General features: G+C 42.4%; 2 protein-coding genes across 9 annotated transcripts in view; one reads left to right on the forward strand and one right to left on the reverse strand.

Annotated features, from left to right (window-relative positions):
* The window catches only part of WSCD2 (WSC domain containing 2), a 1,176,783-nt gene that overhangs the window by 219,622 nt on the left and 937,159 nt on the right, over positions 1 to 20,002 (reverse strand). The window lies entirely within an intron of this gene.
* LOC138266241 (uncharacterized) lies at positions 13,102 to 18,109 on the forward strand. Of its 2 annotated transcripts, none has more exons than XR_011199484.1 (2): positions 13,102 to 14,185; positions 16,251 to 18,109. XR_011199484.1 is itself a non-coding variant. In XM_069214796.1 (2 exons), the coding sequence occupies exons 1-2, from the start codon at positions 14,589 to 14,591 to the stop codon at positions 16,360 to 16,362; spliced, it is 1,248 nt and encodes a 415-aa protein (XP_069070897.1). In that variant the 5' UTR covers positions 14,265 to 14,588; the 3' UTR covers positions 16,363 to 18,108. The 2 variants fall into 2 exon arrangements, 1 of the variants encoding a protein (XP_069070897.1); XM_069214796.1 differs by lacking the exon at positions 13,102 to 14,185 and adding an exon at positions 14,265 to 15,724 and having other exon boundaries at positions 16,251 to 18,108.

The raw sequence follows: 20,002 nt of genomic DNA on the forward strand, positions 1-20,002 counted from the left end.
TCAAGGTGATGAAGCTTGTTCGTGCTAATTTGTCCACTTGGGCATTCATAGTTAACTGGGAATCCATGGTGATTCCTAGGTTTGTAACTTCCTTGGATAATTGAGGAGGTGGTCCGAGATCGTCAGGCCAGACGCACAGAGGGTCATAATTTTTCCAGTCACCACATATGAGTATTTCTGTTTTGGAGGTATTTAGTTTGAGATGGCTCCAAGTCATCCACTAATCAACGGCTCTGAGGCAACTGAAGATTTGTGAGTTTTCAATGTTTTTGGGGCATTCTAATTTAAAGTATGTGTGTGTCATCTGCATAGCTGTAGCATGTGAGATGGAAATCATTGATCAGTTCTGGTAAAGATATCATGTAGATGTTGAAAAGCAAAGGTGAGATGATTGACCCTTGGGGGACCCCTGCTTTTGTGAGGTAGGGTTCAGACGAGAAGGGGGGCGAGTGGATGATATTCAATCTTTTTTGAAGATAGGAAGTAATCCAGTCGAGAGCAATCCCTTGTATGCCAGCTTCGTGGAGTCTTTGAGTTAAGGTGCCATGGTCAACTGTATCAAAGGCAGCTCAGAGGTCCAAGAGAAGTAGTGCAGCAACTCCATTTCGGTTGACTGTGTTTTTAAGATCATCCCAGATTGCTATGAGTGCCGATTTAGTGCTTCTTCCTGGGTGGAATCCAGTTTGGAAGTCTGAAAGTATAGAATTGTCTTCAATGAATTGACATCTGGGCGAATGCTGCTCTTTCTATCAATTTGCCCAGGAAAGGTCCATTTGTGATAGGTCTGTAGTTGTTGGGGTCTTGCGGGTCTAGTTTTGTTTTCTTTTAATAACGGTTGTATGTATGCCTTTTTCAGGTCTACAGATTCATCCTCATTCTCCAACACACAACTTTAAATCTCTGCATTTAAACCAGAGGTGCAACACCTTAATATCCCTTTTGATGAAGAACATTTGTTCGACCAAATGTTAGAAAAACGTAAAAAGGATACTGACACTGGCTAAGGTCACGAGGCTTTTCAAACCGCTAGTCAAAGGAGGTCCTTTCGCAGGTAGTATTATTGTGCAGTTTCTAAGACCATCTTCCCTACAAGCAAGCTCCTCATTAAGACAACAGCAGAAGAGGCAACCCTATCAGCCTTAAACCGCTAGAGGTTACACAACAGGGGGATATGGGGTAACAGCACAGGAAAGCCAAAGGAGGTTCCGGTCAGGCCACCTTCACCACTGCAAAACTTTGACTGCCTACAATTCACACCCAACCACACAAGTCTTGCAAAAAAAGGATTCCTCATTACAGCACTAACTACTAGACTAGCATTAGTAAATCTTCCTATATGCACCAAATAAGCAGAACTATCATAAAATATACAGGGACCTATGGGGTGGGGGCCGAACCATATACTAAGTAAGTGGAATGCAAAATAGGGAACACAACCAAAGTAAGTGTTGTACTTAGCTGGGGAAGGATGAAGACACCAGAAGTAAGTACACCAAGTGTCCCCAGCGACCAGGTGCAGTGTGGTTACCTACCCAGTTGTCCCATAGACTAGAACAGGGAAGTAGTGTTTGGAGTTTGTGTGTTTGGCTCTTTCATGTTATGATGCCATTTACAGTCTTGGCATGTGTTAAAAAACAGTCCATATTTCAATTTTACAAGAACACCCAATGCATACATAAAATCATGAGCAACAATAAAACCAACTATTACAGAAATGACAAATTATGTCCTGTGATGTACTGTGTTAAAAATAATGTAATAGAAAAAAAAAAAATATAAGAAAATCGTATGGCAGAATACTGCACGCTCATTAAGAACACATAGCTACCCAAACGTTTTCATGTTTGAGTGTTTAAAATGTGTCTTTTATGCCTGCTCATACTTGATATAATACAATGTGAGTGTTCTCATATGTAACTGTTTATCAAAAATTAACTCTTATACAAAAAATGTGGCAAAGTCTACGTGAAAACAATAAAATATGGTTTCTTTTTTTAAAAGTAAATAGACTAAATTAGCGAATGCAGCCTTTTTTTAAATAAGCTTTTTAAAATTTCTAAAATAAAATTGTATTTATAGATTTATATTTCAATACACTTCAGTGCTTAGGACTAATAATGAAGATCCACTGCAAAACATTAACACTACCAAGAGCAGTGACACGACCAGCATCTGGGATGCAAAGACCTTTGCCCTACAAAATGGAGTGGGACCTCTCACTCATTTTATACGACCAGAAGTACATCATGGCCTCAAGACAGGATCAACTGCTAAGATGTTTTAAAAAAAAAAGTTTATATGGAAGCCATCACCTAAAGCAAAAACAAGATGCACTCCACCAAATGGTCCTTTAAATTGATGTCAGAATACCTTCAGATGTGCATACTTTAAGCTGCAATCACTTATTGTCAAAGGAAGAGTAAACTTACAGATGTATAAGAAGCAGAAAAGAGTACTGTATTACAATAAAAAGAGGCATTTACATAATTGCTTACAGAGAGGACGTGAGTACAGGGTTAGTGTCAGGGTGGGATTTGGATAACAATTTGTCCCGGGCACTCCAAAAAAAGTATTTTATATAGCAAAAACTCATCCAAAAGGCATTGGAGCAATTACCATGAGAACCAGCTACATTGAACAAGATCAAATTCATTTTCATTTTAGGTGGGGAGATTAAGGGCCAGATGTAGGGAGGCAAAATTTTGCGAGTCGGAAATTGCGAGTCAATGCGAAGCGCAATTTCCGACTTGCAAAATGGGATCCAAGAAAAAAAAGCGACATCAAATTGCGACTCGCAAATGATGTCTCACCACAGTTTGCGAGTTTGCTGTTAGCGAGGTCGCTTTTTGCGAGTCGGGTGCCGCAATTTGCGACTGGCCCGCAAATTGCATGCAGGTGCAGCATAACAGTTGGAAAAACACTTCCTGGCTCTTGCTGATGACATCAGAACCAGGAAGTCATCAAATACACCTGGGAGGAGGGAGGACCACACCCTTTTCAAAGTGCTGTGCAACAACCAGGAGAGACGAGCTGCTTCTACCATGAAAGACACAGCCAGTGCAGGGAGGAAAATGAAACTCAAGTTTTCTGAAAAAGAACTTGAGGTGCTAACAGAAGAATGCTGCCAGCACCATGACCAACTTTTTGGCAAGGCAGCTCTGAGTGTCCCAGACACTGAGAAGAGGAAGATCTGGCTGCAAATCCAGGAGAGGATCAATGCCATTGGGGTGAGCCACCGAACCCTGGATGAAATAAAAAAAAGGTGGTACGACCTGAGCTCCAGAACAAAGGAGAGGGTGGCAGAGCGCCTCAGGGAAATGAGGGAAACAGGAGGGGGCCCATCTACCATCCCACCACCCACAGCCATGGAGGAATTGGTGGAGCAGACACTGGAGCCTGAGGCTGTGTCAGGAATGGGAGCATTGGACACTTCCATGCAAGGGACCTCCAAAAGTGAGTACCATGGAATATGCATGTACACCTACAAATGCAGTATCCACACTCTCCCAGTACAGAGCAGCAGGCACAACCAGACTAGCTCCATTCCAGACTAGCAACCACCAGAATGGTGCATTATGGGCAATGTAGTACAGTAGTCAGCATATAGGCAAATGTTTATTATGAGGCATACAACAGATGTGAGAGACTGACAATGTGTTCCCTATGACCCACAGGTCTCCCACACAACACCCCCACCAGCCACACCATCCAGGGAGGCGACAGCAGGCCACAGGCAGTGCAGGAGGCTGCAGCAGCTATTCCAGGGCCCAGCACAACACCACCACAGTCCCCTCCAGAAGAAGTGCAGGACATGGAGTAAGAAAACACGACCCCTGGCCCAAGCCACACAGTGAGACGTCCAGAGACAGCAGCACAACCATGTCGCAGACGCAGACGCAGATGCCAAGTCCAGGCGGCGCCCCAGGAGGAGATAGGGGAGGCAGCAATGTCTGTAGTCGACGCATCCCTCCTTACCGGTAAGCGCCTGCAAACAAGGCAATTACGGTTAATATCAGGTGCTTTGCACAGACTGGAAAATAATATGACACATGGCCTGGCTGATGTGAACTCGCAGTTCACAAGACTCAATGACAATGTGAGTGAACGTACCCAGTCAATCCGCCAACTAGTGGCGGAACTGGTGGCTGATAGAAACAGCGCAAGGCGCCGGGAGTGCCACCTAGTCACAAGATTCGACCGCATGGCAGCGTCCATTGGGCGTCTTGCCACGAACACTACAGGCCTGTCAAGAGGACCGTGAGTCTGCAGTTAGAACTTGGCCACTTTGCAGGGGATGTTGCACATGGACTGGGCCGCATTAGCCCACAGTGGACATGTTGGAGGCCAGGCAGGTGGCAAGGGGCACAGGTGAGACCCCTCAGGACAGTGAGGAGGGGTCCACTATTAGCAGTGTGTCAGCCACTGACTCACGTGTGCTAAGGAGTGAAAGTGCACGGCAGGGGTCAGCAGACCCACCTGGGATGAGTCATGCTGGGGGAACCAGGAGGAGGGTGTAGGCCAGAACACAGCAGGACTCATGAGGCACATGAAGTTAATGTGTCCTCATAAAGATTAGACATGTGCAGCCCCTTACGGACGGTTATATTCTTTCGACATTTGGTTCACAAATTAAAAGGTTTTGTTTGTTCCACTACACAACTGGGCTCTTTTTGTCTGACATCAGTGAGTGTGATGACAGTTCCAACGTACCTTCCAAAGTATTGGGTTGCAATGTGGTCCCGTCTCTGTCTGCCTTGATTTGCAATGCTTCTATCTCCAGGCTGGCGATGTGGTAGCTCTTGCTCCTCATCCTCCGAATCTGGGTCTTCAGGGGTGAGATGTAGCCCACGTCTGGTGGCAATGTTGTGTAGTATTGCGCATGCTCCAACTATCTTGAATGCTGTTATTGGGGCATACTGGAGCACACCTCCACTTCTGTAGAGGCATCTGAATCTTGCCTTTAACAGTCCAAAGGTCCTCTCAATGATATTTCTGGTCTGCCGATGTGCACTGTTATATCGCCTCTCATTCTCATTGCCAGGTGTTAGTTACGGGGTAAGTATCCATGTTTCTTAGCGCATATGCACTGTCACATGTTTGGCCAAAATAAGCAATGTTAGCAGGGCATGGATGGTTTCTACAGTGACCTGTGTGTATGGCTTCAGGGTGTATTCAGCAATACTTAATAGATATCAGTCTCCAAACTCCCCACATTCTAGGCGTTGGTGTATCCCACTGTGCCTAAATATGTATGAGTCATGTGTACTCCCTGGAAATTTGGCTACAATGTCAGTGATGACATTATGGGCGTCACATACCACCTGGATGTTCAGTGAGTGGGTACATTTCCTATTGCGGAACAGATATTCCAGATTTGCAGGAGGGCAAATTTTTATATGTGTCCCGTCCACACACCCTATTACATGAGGGAAGTTGGCAATTCTGTAGAAGTCCAACTTGGTGCTGTTAATTTCTGCCTCATTCCTGGGTAGGTATATGTATCTAGACATGTGTGTGAGTATGGCATCTAGGAAACATCTGAGGAATCGTGAGAGTGCACTTTGGAATACCCCACCTGTCACTGCAATAAACCCCTGATAGCTACCCGAGGCCAAGAGGTGCAGTGAGCATAGCACTTGCACATGTGTGGGGATGGCGCTGCCGTGCATTGTCTGGCGTTGAATCTGCGGATTGAGTAGTTCAATTAATTCTAATATTGCTGCACTGCTGAGTCTGTATTTGTCATAAATCTCTTCCTCAGTTTGTTGGAAAAGTGTCTGCCTGGTTCTGTATATCCTCTCGTGTCTATGGCTCCTCCTCCTCCTCTGCTGGGCAGCGTGGACTCTCCTCCTCCTTCCTATCACATATATTTCAGCCATTTTGAGTAACCCAGATGCCTTCTGGGTCTCCTTTTATACTTTGGTTCTGGTTACCACCTGCTCTGACTTAGTGGTAATTTGGGTGTGCAAAATGGGCTTTTTGCGACTAGTCGCAATTTTCGACTGGCTTTTTCATATGGTTTGCGACTCGCAAATTGCGACTTCCTATTTGCAGGTCGCTAAATCAGGTCACTATTTTTGCGAGTCGGTAATGGCTCGCATCGCAACTTGCACTTCGGAAATGGGATTTTTGGGCCAGATGTAGGTAGGTCCGATTTTGCGAATCGGAAATTGCGAGTCGGTGCGACTCGCAATTTCCGATTCGCAAAATCGGATGCAGAACGGTGTCTCAGACACCGTCTGCGATTCGCTATGGGGTCGCAAAGACCCACCTCATTAATATTAATGAGGTAGTTCGCATTTTGCAACCCCATAGCGAGTCCCTGCACTCACAGGGATGGTGGCCTGCTGAAGACAGCAGACCTCCATGTCTGTGACTCCTTTTTAAATAAAGTAGTTTTTTAAATTTTATTTTGCAGCCCGTTTTCCTTAAAGGAAAACGTGTTGCAAAATAAAAAAAATAACGAAACCATTTGGTTTCGGTTTTTCAGAGTAGGCAGTGGTCCATTGGACCACTGCCTGCTCTGAAAAACCCTTTTTGGCAACATTCACAAAGGGAAAGGGGTCCCATAGGGACCCCTTCCCTTTTGCGAATGGGTTACCACCAGTGTGACACTGGTGGTAACTGCGAATTTCTTTGCGACCGCGTGCGTGGTCACAAAGCAATTTAGCATAGCGATGCGAGTCGCAAATAGGAAGGGGACACCCCTTCCTATTTGCGAGTGGCATTCACAATTTGCGAGTCGGTACCGACTCGCAAATTGTGAATGAGCATCGCAATCGGCATTTTGCATGGCGCAAACTGCAATATTCGCAGTTTGCACCATGCAAAATGCTTGCTACATCTGCCCCTTTGCATCCCATTTCCGATTTTGCGGTGTCGGAAATTGCAAATCGGGCCATTTGCGACTCGCAAAACTTTGCTACATCTGGCCCTAAGTGATTTATTCAGAATCACTGGATCTTGAACTGATGCCAGAATTTGAACGTACTTCCCCAGTTCCAAACGTCAGCAGCTCTGAGACCATAATACTACACCCCAAGTTTTGTATTCGCTGGGAAAGGTGATCTCACACTGAGATCTATGCAAACACTCCCCACTCCTCCACAAGGGCTTAAAAGACAGTGGGGCTGACAACACCTGCCCCCTGGCGAGGCAACTTCTGTTACTCTCCTTCTCTCCAGCCCACTATAGCCCAAGGGTATGACCTGGCAGGGGAGGAGGTCAAGAAAAACACAGGGCTACTGCTGCTACTCCAGGAGGTCTTAGGTAAGAATGACCCCCCCTGCAAGGCCCCTACATATTCCCACTCTCCCCTCACCCACCATGGCCTTAAAGTGATGGCCCAGCAGGGGACCTGCTTCCGGGCTGGGCCAAACACATGAGGCAGGGGCCACCCCAGGTGAGAATGCTCAAAGGGCCAGAACAACACCTGACCTCCAGCCTCAGTTTGAAATTATGGCAAAGGAGTGCCCAGGATACTGGCAACACATTATAGTGGTCTGGTGGGGACCGGGAAAGACATTAAGCCTCTGTGGGCCTGTTTATAGAGGCCCTAAAAATCTGACCCACAAGTGACCCTGAGGCACTAACCTATCAGCCAAAGCCCAACTGCCTGCCTTCCCAACCGAACTTTAATGTTGCATTTCTGTAATCACAGTATTCCAAGAATAACCTGAAGAGGTGAAGCTTTAAAGTTTTCCTGAAGCAGGAAAGGATGACTGGATGCTTAAATCACGACAGAAAAAGTCTCAAAATAACATAGCTGGCCCAGTAAAGGGATGAATATTTGCTTTGGCAGACTTGAACTTTGGGACTTTGTGATAAAAATAAGTACTGAGTTTCTGAGTCACTGTGTGAGCTATATAGTAAGATTAAACCCTTAGAAACAGAGCAGGTATTGTCATGATTACATCTAGCACAGAACTCCATGGATCCAAGTATGAAAAGAACATATCCTGTAATCAAAAACCATAGAGAAATGTGAAATGTGCATTAGATCTCTTTAAAAAAATGCGGTAAAAGGAACCTACTAACATGAAAAGTAGAATTGACCAAAAGACAAAAAAGGTAAACCTAATTTATAACTTATATACCAACAGTGTAGTTAACTGCTGCAGAAAGTAAGTAAAAAGCTTGTGCAGTCATCATGTCTTTATCAGAAAGTATCTCCAGGATCGATGGCTATAGACTAAGAGGTATTAAAGGCAATCAGGAATTTGAAATAAGAAAATTTCTCTAGAAAATCAGAATGGCGAGTAGCCCAGTCTTTCATCCAGAAGCCCAAATAGCTAGTCATGGGTTAGGTACAGGGGACCATCAGAGGGTAACACTACAAGCCGCGGTGTGTGTGTGTGTGCTTGTGTGTGTGTGTGTGGTGGGGGGTGATGCTCGATACCTCCAACTGGCTTCATCTTCTGCCAAACATTGTGTTTCTATGGCCCTGCTTCCAAAAATAGTGATTTCTGTCAGAGTGACAACTGTTGTGCTTGTTCCTTCTTTGAAATATATTTCAAACAGAATGCAGACACCATCTGTAGTATTTAAAAAATAGAAATATAATCACAACTGTTCCCTTCTTTTGCATCTATTTCATACAGATATCATTAAGCATTTAGACGAAGGGCTTAATGACAAATGATGCTTCTGTGAAATTGTAAACCCAAAGTGAAAAACAGACAGTATCCGATTAGACAGCAATGTGATGGAGAAGTGAAAAAGCATTGGTGAAGCCTATAGGTCCCTGGCAAGCTGATGAGATAGTTAAATTGTAACTATACAGCAAATAACTGATGGGAAAGACCATCACATCATAATGCAATGCTCAATGAGACAATGAATTAGCATAAGGAAAAGTTTCAATTTCAGTAATTAATACATAGATTGTGTTAAACTTTTTGGACTTTTTCTCCGACACAAGTGTTCAAAGAACATGGGCTCACTCTTCTGCACTGCTGTTTTGAAGGAGAATTTCACTCCTATAAGCAAGTGAGTTGGAACCTTTATAGTTGACCTTGCTCCACACTTGGAGTATTTTGGCCTGTACAGAGAGTGGTTGGCTCTGCATGGTTTCCTCTCAGTCGGCCCTGCCGTGTTTTCTTGGCTGTTGGGGATATCCATTTGTTGTAAGCACAAAAAATGGAGGCACTACATGGAATGGGTTACTTCAATACCAGTTCCTTTGACTGCCTCTGTCCTAAGGAGGCCTTTTTATTACTTTGCCTGAAATGAGTCTGACTTTCTTGGAAGGAGTCCAGCGGAAGTAAAATAGTTTTAAGTTTTAGAGTAGACTAGCAGTAGCAGGAATTACTGAGCTTTGCCCCACCACTCCTCTGCGGACTTGACTACCTTCGTGTGGATTAAATGCCGGATGAGCTGGGGCAACCATTTTAGTTTCTGTAAAAGTATGAGGAAAAAATAAGGAACAGACTGTTTGCATACTTTCCTGAATTTGGAGGACATCCTGCTGAATTTGTGAAACAGATTGATTTCTTAACAATGCCATTTAATTGGAAGGAGTATTAACACTCGATATAGAAAAATAGTTATTAGTGTTTGATGCCTTTATGGTCAGTGACCTGTATATCCGAGTATATTCTGTTGGAGTGAGTGCAAAAGTATGTGCATTGTGCAATCTATGTAATTATTGAGATTAAAATGTTTCCTCATTGTAAATTCATTGTCTCATTGAGCATTACATTATGATGTGATGATCTTTTCCCTCAGTTTTCCGCTGGATAATTTTTTTGTTAAATTGTGGCTATATGGACAAACCCTTTATTCTTGGATAGTTATTTTTTATAGTAGGCATATCCTACAATGTAAAAAGGACATGAAGGGCCAACCACTGCCTGACCATGGCAACTAGATCCTTTCAAAAAATGTAAATTTAAAAAGTAGCTATTGCATATATTTTTTAAAATAACAGTATAGATGTTGCCTTGCAGGCATATGTTCCCAGAACAGGTCTACAAACCGTTTGTAGTTGTAAAGCACATCACAAGAAAATATTATTATTATCATTATTGGTGCAAAGAAAATGCACCATTGGCTTTGAATTACTATAACCAGAAAGTGTGGTATAAATACACCAGGATGTTTGAAAAATTAGAAAAACAATCAAGAAGGGCAAAAACAAGCACTAGAGAAGTCAAGTATTGGTCAACCAGCCACTGCACCGCAGTGCATTTCTATTTAGGTGGAAGAGCACATGTTATCAAGGGAAATGCACTAACCAAAAGTACAAGAGAGACAAATGGCTGAGGTGATTGACCCATTGCTGCATGCTGTGTGCTTTCATCCAAATTGGATTGACAGTTGGACAAACCAGTGGAGAAACGGAGGGACTCAAAGTCCCTTGGTGTATGCATTAATGCGTGAATTTTTATTTATGAATCTTTTTGATCATCTGAGCTAATCTGTCCATAGGCCGGGCCTAAAATCCACAAGTGGTATTCAACTTGGAATGACGTGGCCTTCACTGCAGATAGACTAATTAAGCAACCATGATGCCAACTGGATTGTACTTGTGAGTGGTAAGCTGTTGCCACTTTAGATACATTCCGACCAGCAACAAAATATTGCTCATTCATAACAACTGAACCTATGCAAACCGGCATTTGCATGCTTGCAAAAATGCAAGTCCCCTCTGCAAGATGTGAATTTTCTTTCTATAGTAGATTCGTTTTTTCCCCACTTTGTGCTGCTCAGTGCGAGGTTTGCTTCATTTTTTGTTTTTGTGACACCTGAGTGCAAAGTCTGACTGGCTTCACACTGAACCTTATCAACAAAGAACCACATTTATTACCACTGTGACTATCTGGATTATTGGAAGAACTGTAAAAGTATAAAACACACTTTGGTATGACTAATGTAATATTTTACACTGGATGTAAAATCCAATTTTAGGTATACAACATATATTTGAAATGGAAACTCCTATCTTGGTGTCCAGGAATAGCATGAAGAATAATCAAGGCATTTCAGTCTAGGTATAAGGCAATTGCAGTCTAATTTTATAATATTACTCATATCCTACTGCTAATCATAGTTCTTATCCTCTGTGTGTGGTTCTGTATCAGTACACACTCCTATCTGCTTGATTTAACTGTACACAGTTACACTTTTCACAATTAATTGGGAGGGAAAACAAAAGCCTTAATATACGCCTAGTAAAACAGAACATGTACTCCGATCCATCCTTGAGAGAAAAAATAAACCTTACCTTCCTCAAAATTTCCTCTTTGTACTATATGCACACTATCATTAAGATGTTATCAAAAACTAGTGAGATAAAGTAGGTTGAGCGGTATAAGCCAAAAGTGCTATGATTATGAAATACATAGGCGGGGTAGTAAAACAGAGAGAAATGACCAGAAGATGTAGTCTACCATTAAAGTACCTTTTATAGGATTTACCTAGAAGCATTGGTTGGAATGTAAATGCAAAACACAGGAAACAGGAAAATATCAAACTATCAAAACCCTCAAAGTCTTACCAGAGCAGGGTCTACCGAAAAAATATTTTAAAATGTGCTATGTAGTATCCTCGTCTAGAAAACTATGGGATGCTCTAGACAGCTACCTACAGAAAAACAAACCACCATCGTACCCATTTTGTGCCACCTCCACAAACCCGACACGTAAATTGATGTTTGCCGTCTATTAGCTCAGGCTCCGTCGCCCCCTTTGTCACTGTTAATATACATTATGTAGACCTACAGGAGTTCTCTCTCCTTTCTTTCTCTTCCGTACTCTATTTTCTTATACCTCTGCTTATTAAAAAAATTACCGTCCTCTATGTTTCCAATATTACGGTACAAGCATATCTTGCTGCTAATAATTCTTTCTGCTCATTGGATGTAAATGTCATCTTGCTACTCACACCCCAGTGATGTAGTTTTTCATCTGTTTCGTTGGTCTTTCAATGATACCTCGCCTACTAGTCTTATGGACCATGTGACATAGGTATTATGTACCATCTATTTCCAAGCTTCTGTTGCATATTCTTTGTATGCTGGTCGCAGGACGTACAGTGATAATTTCTACTCATATGATGTATCTTGCTAAAACATTTTGATTTGAAAAAAGGGGCAATGAAGCACAATGTTCAGGAACTGCGTGACTGGACTGTGGTGAACTTTACTGAATACCACACAAATATGAAATCAAACTAGTTTTTTTGGATTAAAATGATCTGATGGGGGTATGGTTAGGAATGAAAAAGTTGAATTCTGATTATAATGACTGTAATCGTGTTATTGCAGTTACAAACCTCATATGGGCAGGTGGAATTCCTCTTATCGTTATAACAATAACTCTTCAGTTTTTCCCCTCCTGCATATCGAGACCAGGGGAGTCTGACACAACTCAGACTAGGAAAAGGGGAAATGAATAAAAGGGGGTAAGAATTTAGGCCAGTGGCTACTAGAAAACTCTTATCCTGTGCAAGAGATGACATGGCCTGGGATGCCTCAAGGTAGAAGTGGCCACAACTAATTTTCTTTGTCTGCAGCAAGCTTTACAACTTTGAAATTGTTCCATCAGTTTTAATAGACACAATGGCACGGTGCATGACCAAGTGGTAAGTGAAGACAAATGGGTCTGATGTGTGAAGGTACCCAAGACCATTCTTGTCTGAGGTCGAGAGGTTGTTAGACATCCAAGATAAATCATAATTATTAGTAAGTAGATGCCCCATGGTCAGCGTGAATATACAAGGAACAATAAGCAAGACTACCTTTAAATTGCATTATAGAATGAGTGTTCTAACGTTTGTATTTTACAGATTTTAAAGTACACACCAAACTGAGTGTTTCAACTTCTATACTGCGCAAAGGGCTTGTGCAGAAAACATTAATAACATAAATGAACTGAAAGGTCATGACAGTCATCAGGACCATGGTTTAAATATGACTCATTACAAGTGTCCCAGTGTCTATTGCAATAATTATTACATAAGATAAAATCTGATAACCAGGTGTTAGAATTTTAGTATATATTTGGTAAATATTGTCAATCAAGAGTTTTGTTGGGAAAATAGGACATAACAGGCAGATTCTGTTGCTTATTGCACCCAAATGAGCATGTCGCTGTCCTGCTATTTGATGGAGTTTTGTTTTGACCAATGACTTTGTGTTTCACCACTGCGCATATTAGTTGCTCAATGTTCACCAGTAGCACATGGTATGTTTTGTTCAGTTTAGCCGCCTATGGGCTTTGACATTGCATTAGTCATTACATTCTGTATTGTGCCTATTGGCTTTGACATGGCATTAGCCATTGCTTTCTGTATTCAGTTTAGCCGCCTATGGGCTTTGACATTGCATTAGTCATTACATTCTGTATTCTGCCTATTGGCTTTGACATGCTGTATCCAGTCTAGCCGCCTATTGGCTTTGACATTGCATGCCTATTGACTTTGACATGATGTATTCAGCTTAACTGCCTATTGGCTTCAACATGATATTCAGCTTAACTGCCTATGGGCTTTGACATGATATCATATATTACATTTTGTATTCAGCTTAACTGCCTATTGGCTTTGACATGATATTATACATTGCATTTTGTATTCAGCTCAGCTGCCTATTGGCTTTGACATGATATTATACATTGCATTTTATATTCAGCTCAGCTGCCTATGGGCTTTGACATGATATAAGACATTGCATTTTGTATTCAGCTTAGATGCCTATTGGCTTTGACATGACACTAGACATTGCATTTGATATTTAGGTTAGCTGCCTATTGCCTTTAACATGACATTGCATTTGATATTTAGGTTAGCTGCCCATTGCCTTTAACGTGGAGTTCTGTATTTTTCCAAGCTGTGTTTTGGCACCAGAGAACCAAGATGTTTTGCTCTCACAGTAGACTAGACCTGATAAGAGAGAGTACATGGGCGTCGTTTCTCTTCCCTTGAGCTTGGGAACAGGAGTAGTCTTGGAGACCTGGCCAGTCTCCAAAAGGCTTGCTCAGTTTCCCAGGTCTGAGAGGAGGGGGCACACCTTTGTAACGAATGTAACAGGCTGCAGAGAGTCAGATTCGAATCTGCCGGACCTCGTGCTGGAGCTTGGCGCCAGTTGCCAGCATCCCGTGTGGGTAGATGACACTCTTTCTCGCGGCTGACAGGGGTCTCAGCTTGCAGACCTTAGAAAGATGTAGCTGTAAATAGTTCCTACACGGTGAAGTATTTGTTTTGCTTTGCATTCAATATCTTATAAATATAACCTGCTGTGTATATTGCAAACTGATATATTTTGTTTGATTAACGCGGACTTGAAAGCTACTAATTCGTCATTCATTCATAAACATTGTGGTTGGGGAAGAATAAAATAACAATAAAAGTCTTCTTTGACCTCAGAAGTGCATTTCTGTTGTGTTATGTTAGTGCTTAGAAACTAAATAAGAGGAAAGCACTACAATTGGTACCTGGAGTCGTGGGGTCGGTCAATAAGAGGTGATTAAAGGGGTTTGACGAGTTAGTAGATTTCTAAGTGCACACTTTAAAAGTGTAATTGTTTTTTGTTGTTTGGAGAATTACAGAAATTGTTTTCTGTTTGGGGAATCACAGTAGCACGGCAGACCATGTCTGAGAATACATGTGTTGATGAACTGCCTGATGGTGCAAAGAAAAACTGTGAATTGTTTTCTGTTTGGGGAATTACAGAAGAAAATGCATGTGTAGCTAAAAGGCCTGATAATGTTTTGAGAAATAATTCCTGTTGTATATATGTAGAAAACGTGTGTTTTGGAAGTAATGATGACAGAAAGGTCTGGATACCTTTATCTGCTTACAGAGAAATGCAACAGAAATGTAGGAAGTTGGAACATGAAAATAGGAATTTACGTGAGCAAATTAGCCAGGATACGATAATTCAAAATAATGCTGAAAGTTATAAAAATGAAGAATCTTTCTTGTCCCATTCCAATAATGAGGGGGTTAAGACAGCTCCGAGCTGCACTGAGTTTCCGTGTGAGCCAGGGTTTTTGGCAGCCAAAGTGCATTCCTTAACTGATAACAGGGACGAGAGACCAGAATGTGATTTACGAGTTACGTTGCAAAATGCACAAGTAAAACGAAGGATTTTAGAGCAAGACACCCCGAGTTTCATTAGCTTGTTTGATTTTTGGAAAAAGAATAGCCCTCATTTGAGAGAAATCCTAACACTTTTGTACATGGTCACTGTGAAAAATAATATGCAGCTGCGCGCTTGGGATTTGGCAAATGAAATAATGCAGACTTTAGGTTTCTGCGCAGTGCAAGAAGGAAATACTTATGTACATTTAAATCATGAACAAGGAAAGAAAATAGTGCCCCTAGCTAGAATCATACAATGGATCTGGTACTTGCAAGACAGGGCTAGAGTACCACAGGTAAAAGAATTATCAATGAAGTTGAGTGCACCATTTGAATTCGTGTCTACTGAAGATAAAAAGCATGTTTGTTTTACTAATGATTCATTGACTGAAATGTTGCTTTCTGGCACAGTAGAAGAAACAGCGTTGTATAATGTGTGTCAGATTTTAAAGCAAGAGCTACGTGAGATGTGTCATTTTTATGCTGATTTTTGGTTCTTTGATAATGTTTTAGCACCTAACTGGTTCAATTACCTTGCAGATGTTAATGAGAAAAATGCAGAGAGAGAAGTGTTCACCCAGAATTCTGCCTTAGTGGGGATGGCTATGTGGGTGCCCCAGAAATGTGAAAAGGCCACTTACAGGTGGGCAGAGATGAGAGAGATGCACATTCCCCTAGATTTGATAAAAACTGTGCAGCACGCACAAAAGCAATCTGTCATGCAAGCAGTCACAGAGCAGTTGGGGAGAGGAAAGTTACCAGAACAGAAATGGCAAATTGATCAGGTTTTAGGGAGAGTGATTGCTGCAAATTACCAAGGAAAAATCGAAATTATGCTGATACCTAGAAAAGAATCTGATTCATTCATACAAATTGGAGACAGAATGGCCCAATTTGGCAAAAATGCAGTGAATGGAGGTTTGGTAAAGAAGGAGTCTGCCCCAGCCCTTCTGACAGTGCAAGAAAAGGGAAGCTGTGGTGCAGCAGATAAAAACCTCAGTACTGATGTGTGGGCTGAAGCCCCAAGTGACCCTCCAGAACCTGCAGAGAATATAACAAAGGGCCCCAAAAACGTCCTGCTGATTATAAAACAGGGAAAGAAAGAGGAAGGGTGCAGTTTAAATGAAAAATGTTATTTGCAAGAAAAGTCATACTTGTTTCTTTTGCAGATCCGACCACGTTTCGCCACTGTCCCTGAGTGCGCTGTGTGGTCCCCCTTCCGGTGTGTGCGTGTGGGGTCGGGGAAGGGACCGAATCCCCAACCTGAACCGGGCTGAGTAAAGTGCCAGCACCATGGATCCATTTTGCGCAAACTGCGCCTTCAGTTCAAGTTCAACTTGTTTGCTGTGTTTTTTTTTTTCTTTCCCCTCTCGTATGGAACTCTGACTTTTGCTTACCTTCCAGAAAACCTTTCAGGTGGACCGTGCACCTTTACATGAGCAGAACTCATGCCACATCAAATTGCTAACACTGTTGAATTAGAGACTCAATCAGAGAAAAAAAAAAAAAAAAAAAAAAAAAAAATTGCCCAGTCTTTTCTATGTAGATGTATCTGATGTGAAAGGTTATGAGATCAATGTGTTAATTCACTTCTATTGCTTTACAGGGATTGCTTTGATCATTGAAATTTGATTTGCTGATAATGTTTTTTTTGTTTGTTTGAAATATGAGATATGTGAAACAAAAATTCATTGGTCAAAGGGCGGAATGTCCTGCTATTTGATGGAGTTTTGTTTTGACCAATGACTTTGTGTTTCACCACTGCGCATATTAGTTGCTCAATGTTCACCAGTAGCACATGGTATGTTTTGTTCAGTTTAGCCGCCTATGGGCTTTGACATTGCATTAGTCATTACATTCTGTATTGTGCCTATTGGCTTTGACATGGCATTAGCCATTGCTTTCTGTATTCAGTTTAGCCGCCTATGGGCTTTGACATTGCATTAGTCATTACATTCTGTATTCTGCCTATTGGCTTTGACATGCTGTATCCAGTCTAGCCGCCTATTGGCTTTGACATTGCATGCCTATTGACTTTGACATGATGTATTCAGCTTAACTGCCTATTGGCTTCAACATGATATTCAGCTTAACTGCCTATGGGCTTTGACATGATATCATATATTACATTTTGTATTCAGCTTAACTGCCTATTGGCTTTGACATGATATTATACATTGCATTTTGTATTCAGCTCAGCTGCCTATTGGCTTTGACATGATATTATACATTGCATTTTATATTCAGCTCAGCTGCCTATGGGCTTTGACATGATATAAGACATTGCATTTTGTATTCAGCTTAGATGCCTATTGGCTTTGACATGACACTAGACATTGCATTTGATATTTAGGTTAGCTGCCTATTGCCTTTAACATGACATTGCATTTGATATTTAGGTTAGCTGCCCATTGCCTTTAACGTGGAGTTCTGTATTTTTCCAAGCTGTGTTTTGGCACCAGAGAACCAAGATGTTTTGCTCTCACAGTAGACTAGACCTGATAAGAGAGAGTACATGGGCGTCGTTTCTCTTCCCTTGAGCTTGGGAACAGGAGTAGTCTTGGAGACCTGGCCAGTCTCCAAAAGGCTTGCTCAGTTTCCCAGGTCTGAGAGGAGGGGGCACACCTTTGTAACGAATGTAACAGGCTGCAGAGAGTCAGATTCGAATCTGCCGGACCTCGTGCTGGAGCTTGGCGCCAGTTGCCAGCATCCCGTGTGGGTAGATGACACTCTTTCTCGCGGCTGACAGGGGTCTCAGCTTGCAGACCTTAGAAAGATGTAGCTGTAAATAGTTCCTACACGGTGAAGTATTTGTTTTGCTTTGCATTCAATATCTTATAAATATAACCTGCTGTGTATATTGCAAACTGATATATTTTGTTTGATTAACGCGGACTTGAAAGCTACTAATTCGTCATTCATTCATAAACATTGTGGTTGGGGAAGAATAAAATAACAATAAAAGTCTTCTTTGACCTCACAAGTGCATTTCTAGTGTGTTATGTTAGTGCTTAGAAACTAAATAAGAGGAAAGCACTACAGTCGCTCTATTTTCTGGGTATGCTCCTGATATTCAGGGGTTTGATAGGTATAGACTAAATCACCTCTTCTCCTGACAAAGGACTCAATGTACAAATTATGACTATGAATAGGTGTGACTTACTGTTTAACCTGCCAGCCTTAGGGTGGCCTTTCCCCCAACTTTTTGCCTACCTTCTCCACTTTTCCGACCTTGTTTTTGCTGGCTTTAGCACTCTGTGAACTTTACCACTGCTAACCAGTGCTAATGTGCTGGCGCTCTCTCCCCTAAACATGGTAATATTGTCTTATCCCCATTTGGCAAATTTATTTTACTTATAAGTTCCTAGTAAAGTGTACTACATGTGCCCAGGACCTGTAAATTAAATGTTACTTGTGAGCCTACAAGACAGATTGTACCACCACTTAAGTATCCCTTCAACCATGTATCAGGCCTGCCATTGCAGAGCCTGTGTGTGCAGTTTTAGACTGTAATGTCAACCTGGCAAAATTACCCTTTTGCCAGGCTCACACCTCCCCTTTTTATACATGTGTCACCCCGAAGGTAGGCCCTGGACATCCCAGAGGGCAGGGCACAGTGTATAAAAAAGGACATATACTTTTAAGTTGTACATGACTTGTTAGTGAAAAACTCCCAAAGTCGTTTTTCACTCTTGCATGGCCTATCTCTCCCATATGATAACATTGGGATTAGCTTATTACATCTGATAAGTGCAATTCACAATCTGGAGGAGGTAGGCTTCTTGAGTTTGGTGTCTGTGGAATCACAATTCAAACTCACAGCCTATGGTTACATTGGATTTTATATTGTAATTCTGAAAATGCCACTTATAGAAAGTTGTACATTTCTTACTTTAGCCATTTGGTACCTCCTGCCTGTCTCTGATCACTTGTCTAAGGTGGGTGACAGCTGGGCTTTGTGCATTCCCCCTAGACAGCCACACACAATGGGAGCTTAGGAGTGACTTCATGCACCTTGACGGCAGTAAGTCTGGAGCCAGGGCAGGAAGACCAGGACATCCATGCACTATAAAAGGTACATCTTTGAAGTTTCTCTCACCTCAAAGGCCCAACTGGGTATATGTACTGGATCTCTGAAACTGCCAACTTAGTACATTTCTGAACCTGTGATTACTATGACAGGAAGAATGGCTGTTGTGCTGCTAAAGGACTGCCACTATGCTGGACTGCTGCTTTGCTGAACTGCTGCTTTGCTGGATTCCTGCCTTGCTGCCCTGCTGCCTGCTGTTCTCCTTCCTGTGTGAGAAAGACTGGACTTGCATCACTTAAACCCAAAGTGATTCTAAGGGCCAGCATACTGGTCTCCTGATCTGAACTCTCAGGGACATAACAGTCTACCAGCCCACCTGCCTCTGCACCTGGACTCAGCCATCTGTGAGTCTGGCCTGCCAAGTGATGCCACCCCAGAGCTGGCCTATTGCAAGTGGACCTAAGTTGCTTGTTCTAGCAGAATCAGCCCATCAGCTGTCAACCCCATGCATCACCACCCCTGTGTGGATTGGAAGGTGCACATTGCCTCTGCTGCAAGGCTTAACTCTGAAACATTGCCGTTGTTGCAGTGATATACCTGGAGTATCTCCTCTGGACCCACGTCATATTGGAACTGATGTTTTGTTGCCTGGAGAAAATAGACGCATCTCCTCTACTTTGTGGGAAAAAACAATGAATCTGCTCTGCTGTGGGGATCGACACAGGTGCATCGCTTCTGCTGCATCCTACATGTTCAACATCAACACAACTAGGATTAAGGTACTCTTGTTCAGCAGGCCTCCCTCTGTCCCTGCATCTGTACCGCACTCTATCACGGTCCACCTGAACTTTTCCTAGTAAAGTGTCCCACTCCTGCACAACCAGATTTCCC

Source organism: Pleurodeles waltl, chromosome 11, assembly GCF_031143425.1.
Source record: "Pleurodeles waltl isolate 20211129_DDA chromosome 11, aPleWal1.hap1.20221129, whole genome shotgun sequence".
Classification (NCBI taxonomy): Eukaryota; Metazoa; Chordata; class Amphibia; order Caudata; family Salamandridae; genus Pleurodeles; species Pleurodeles waltl.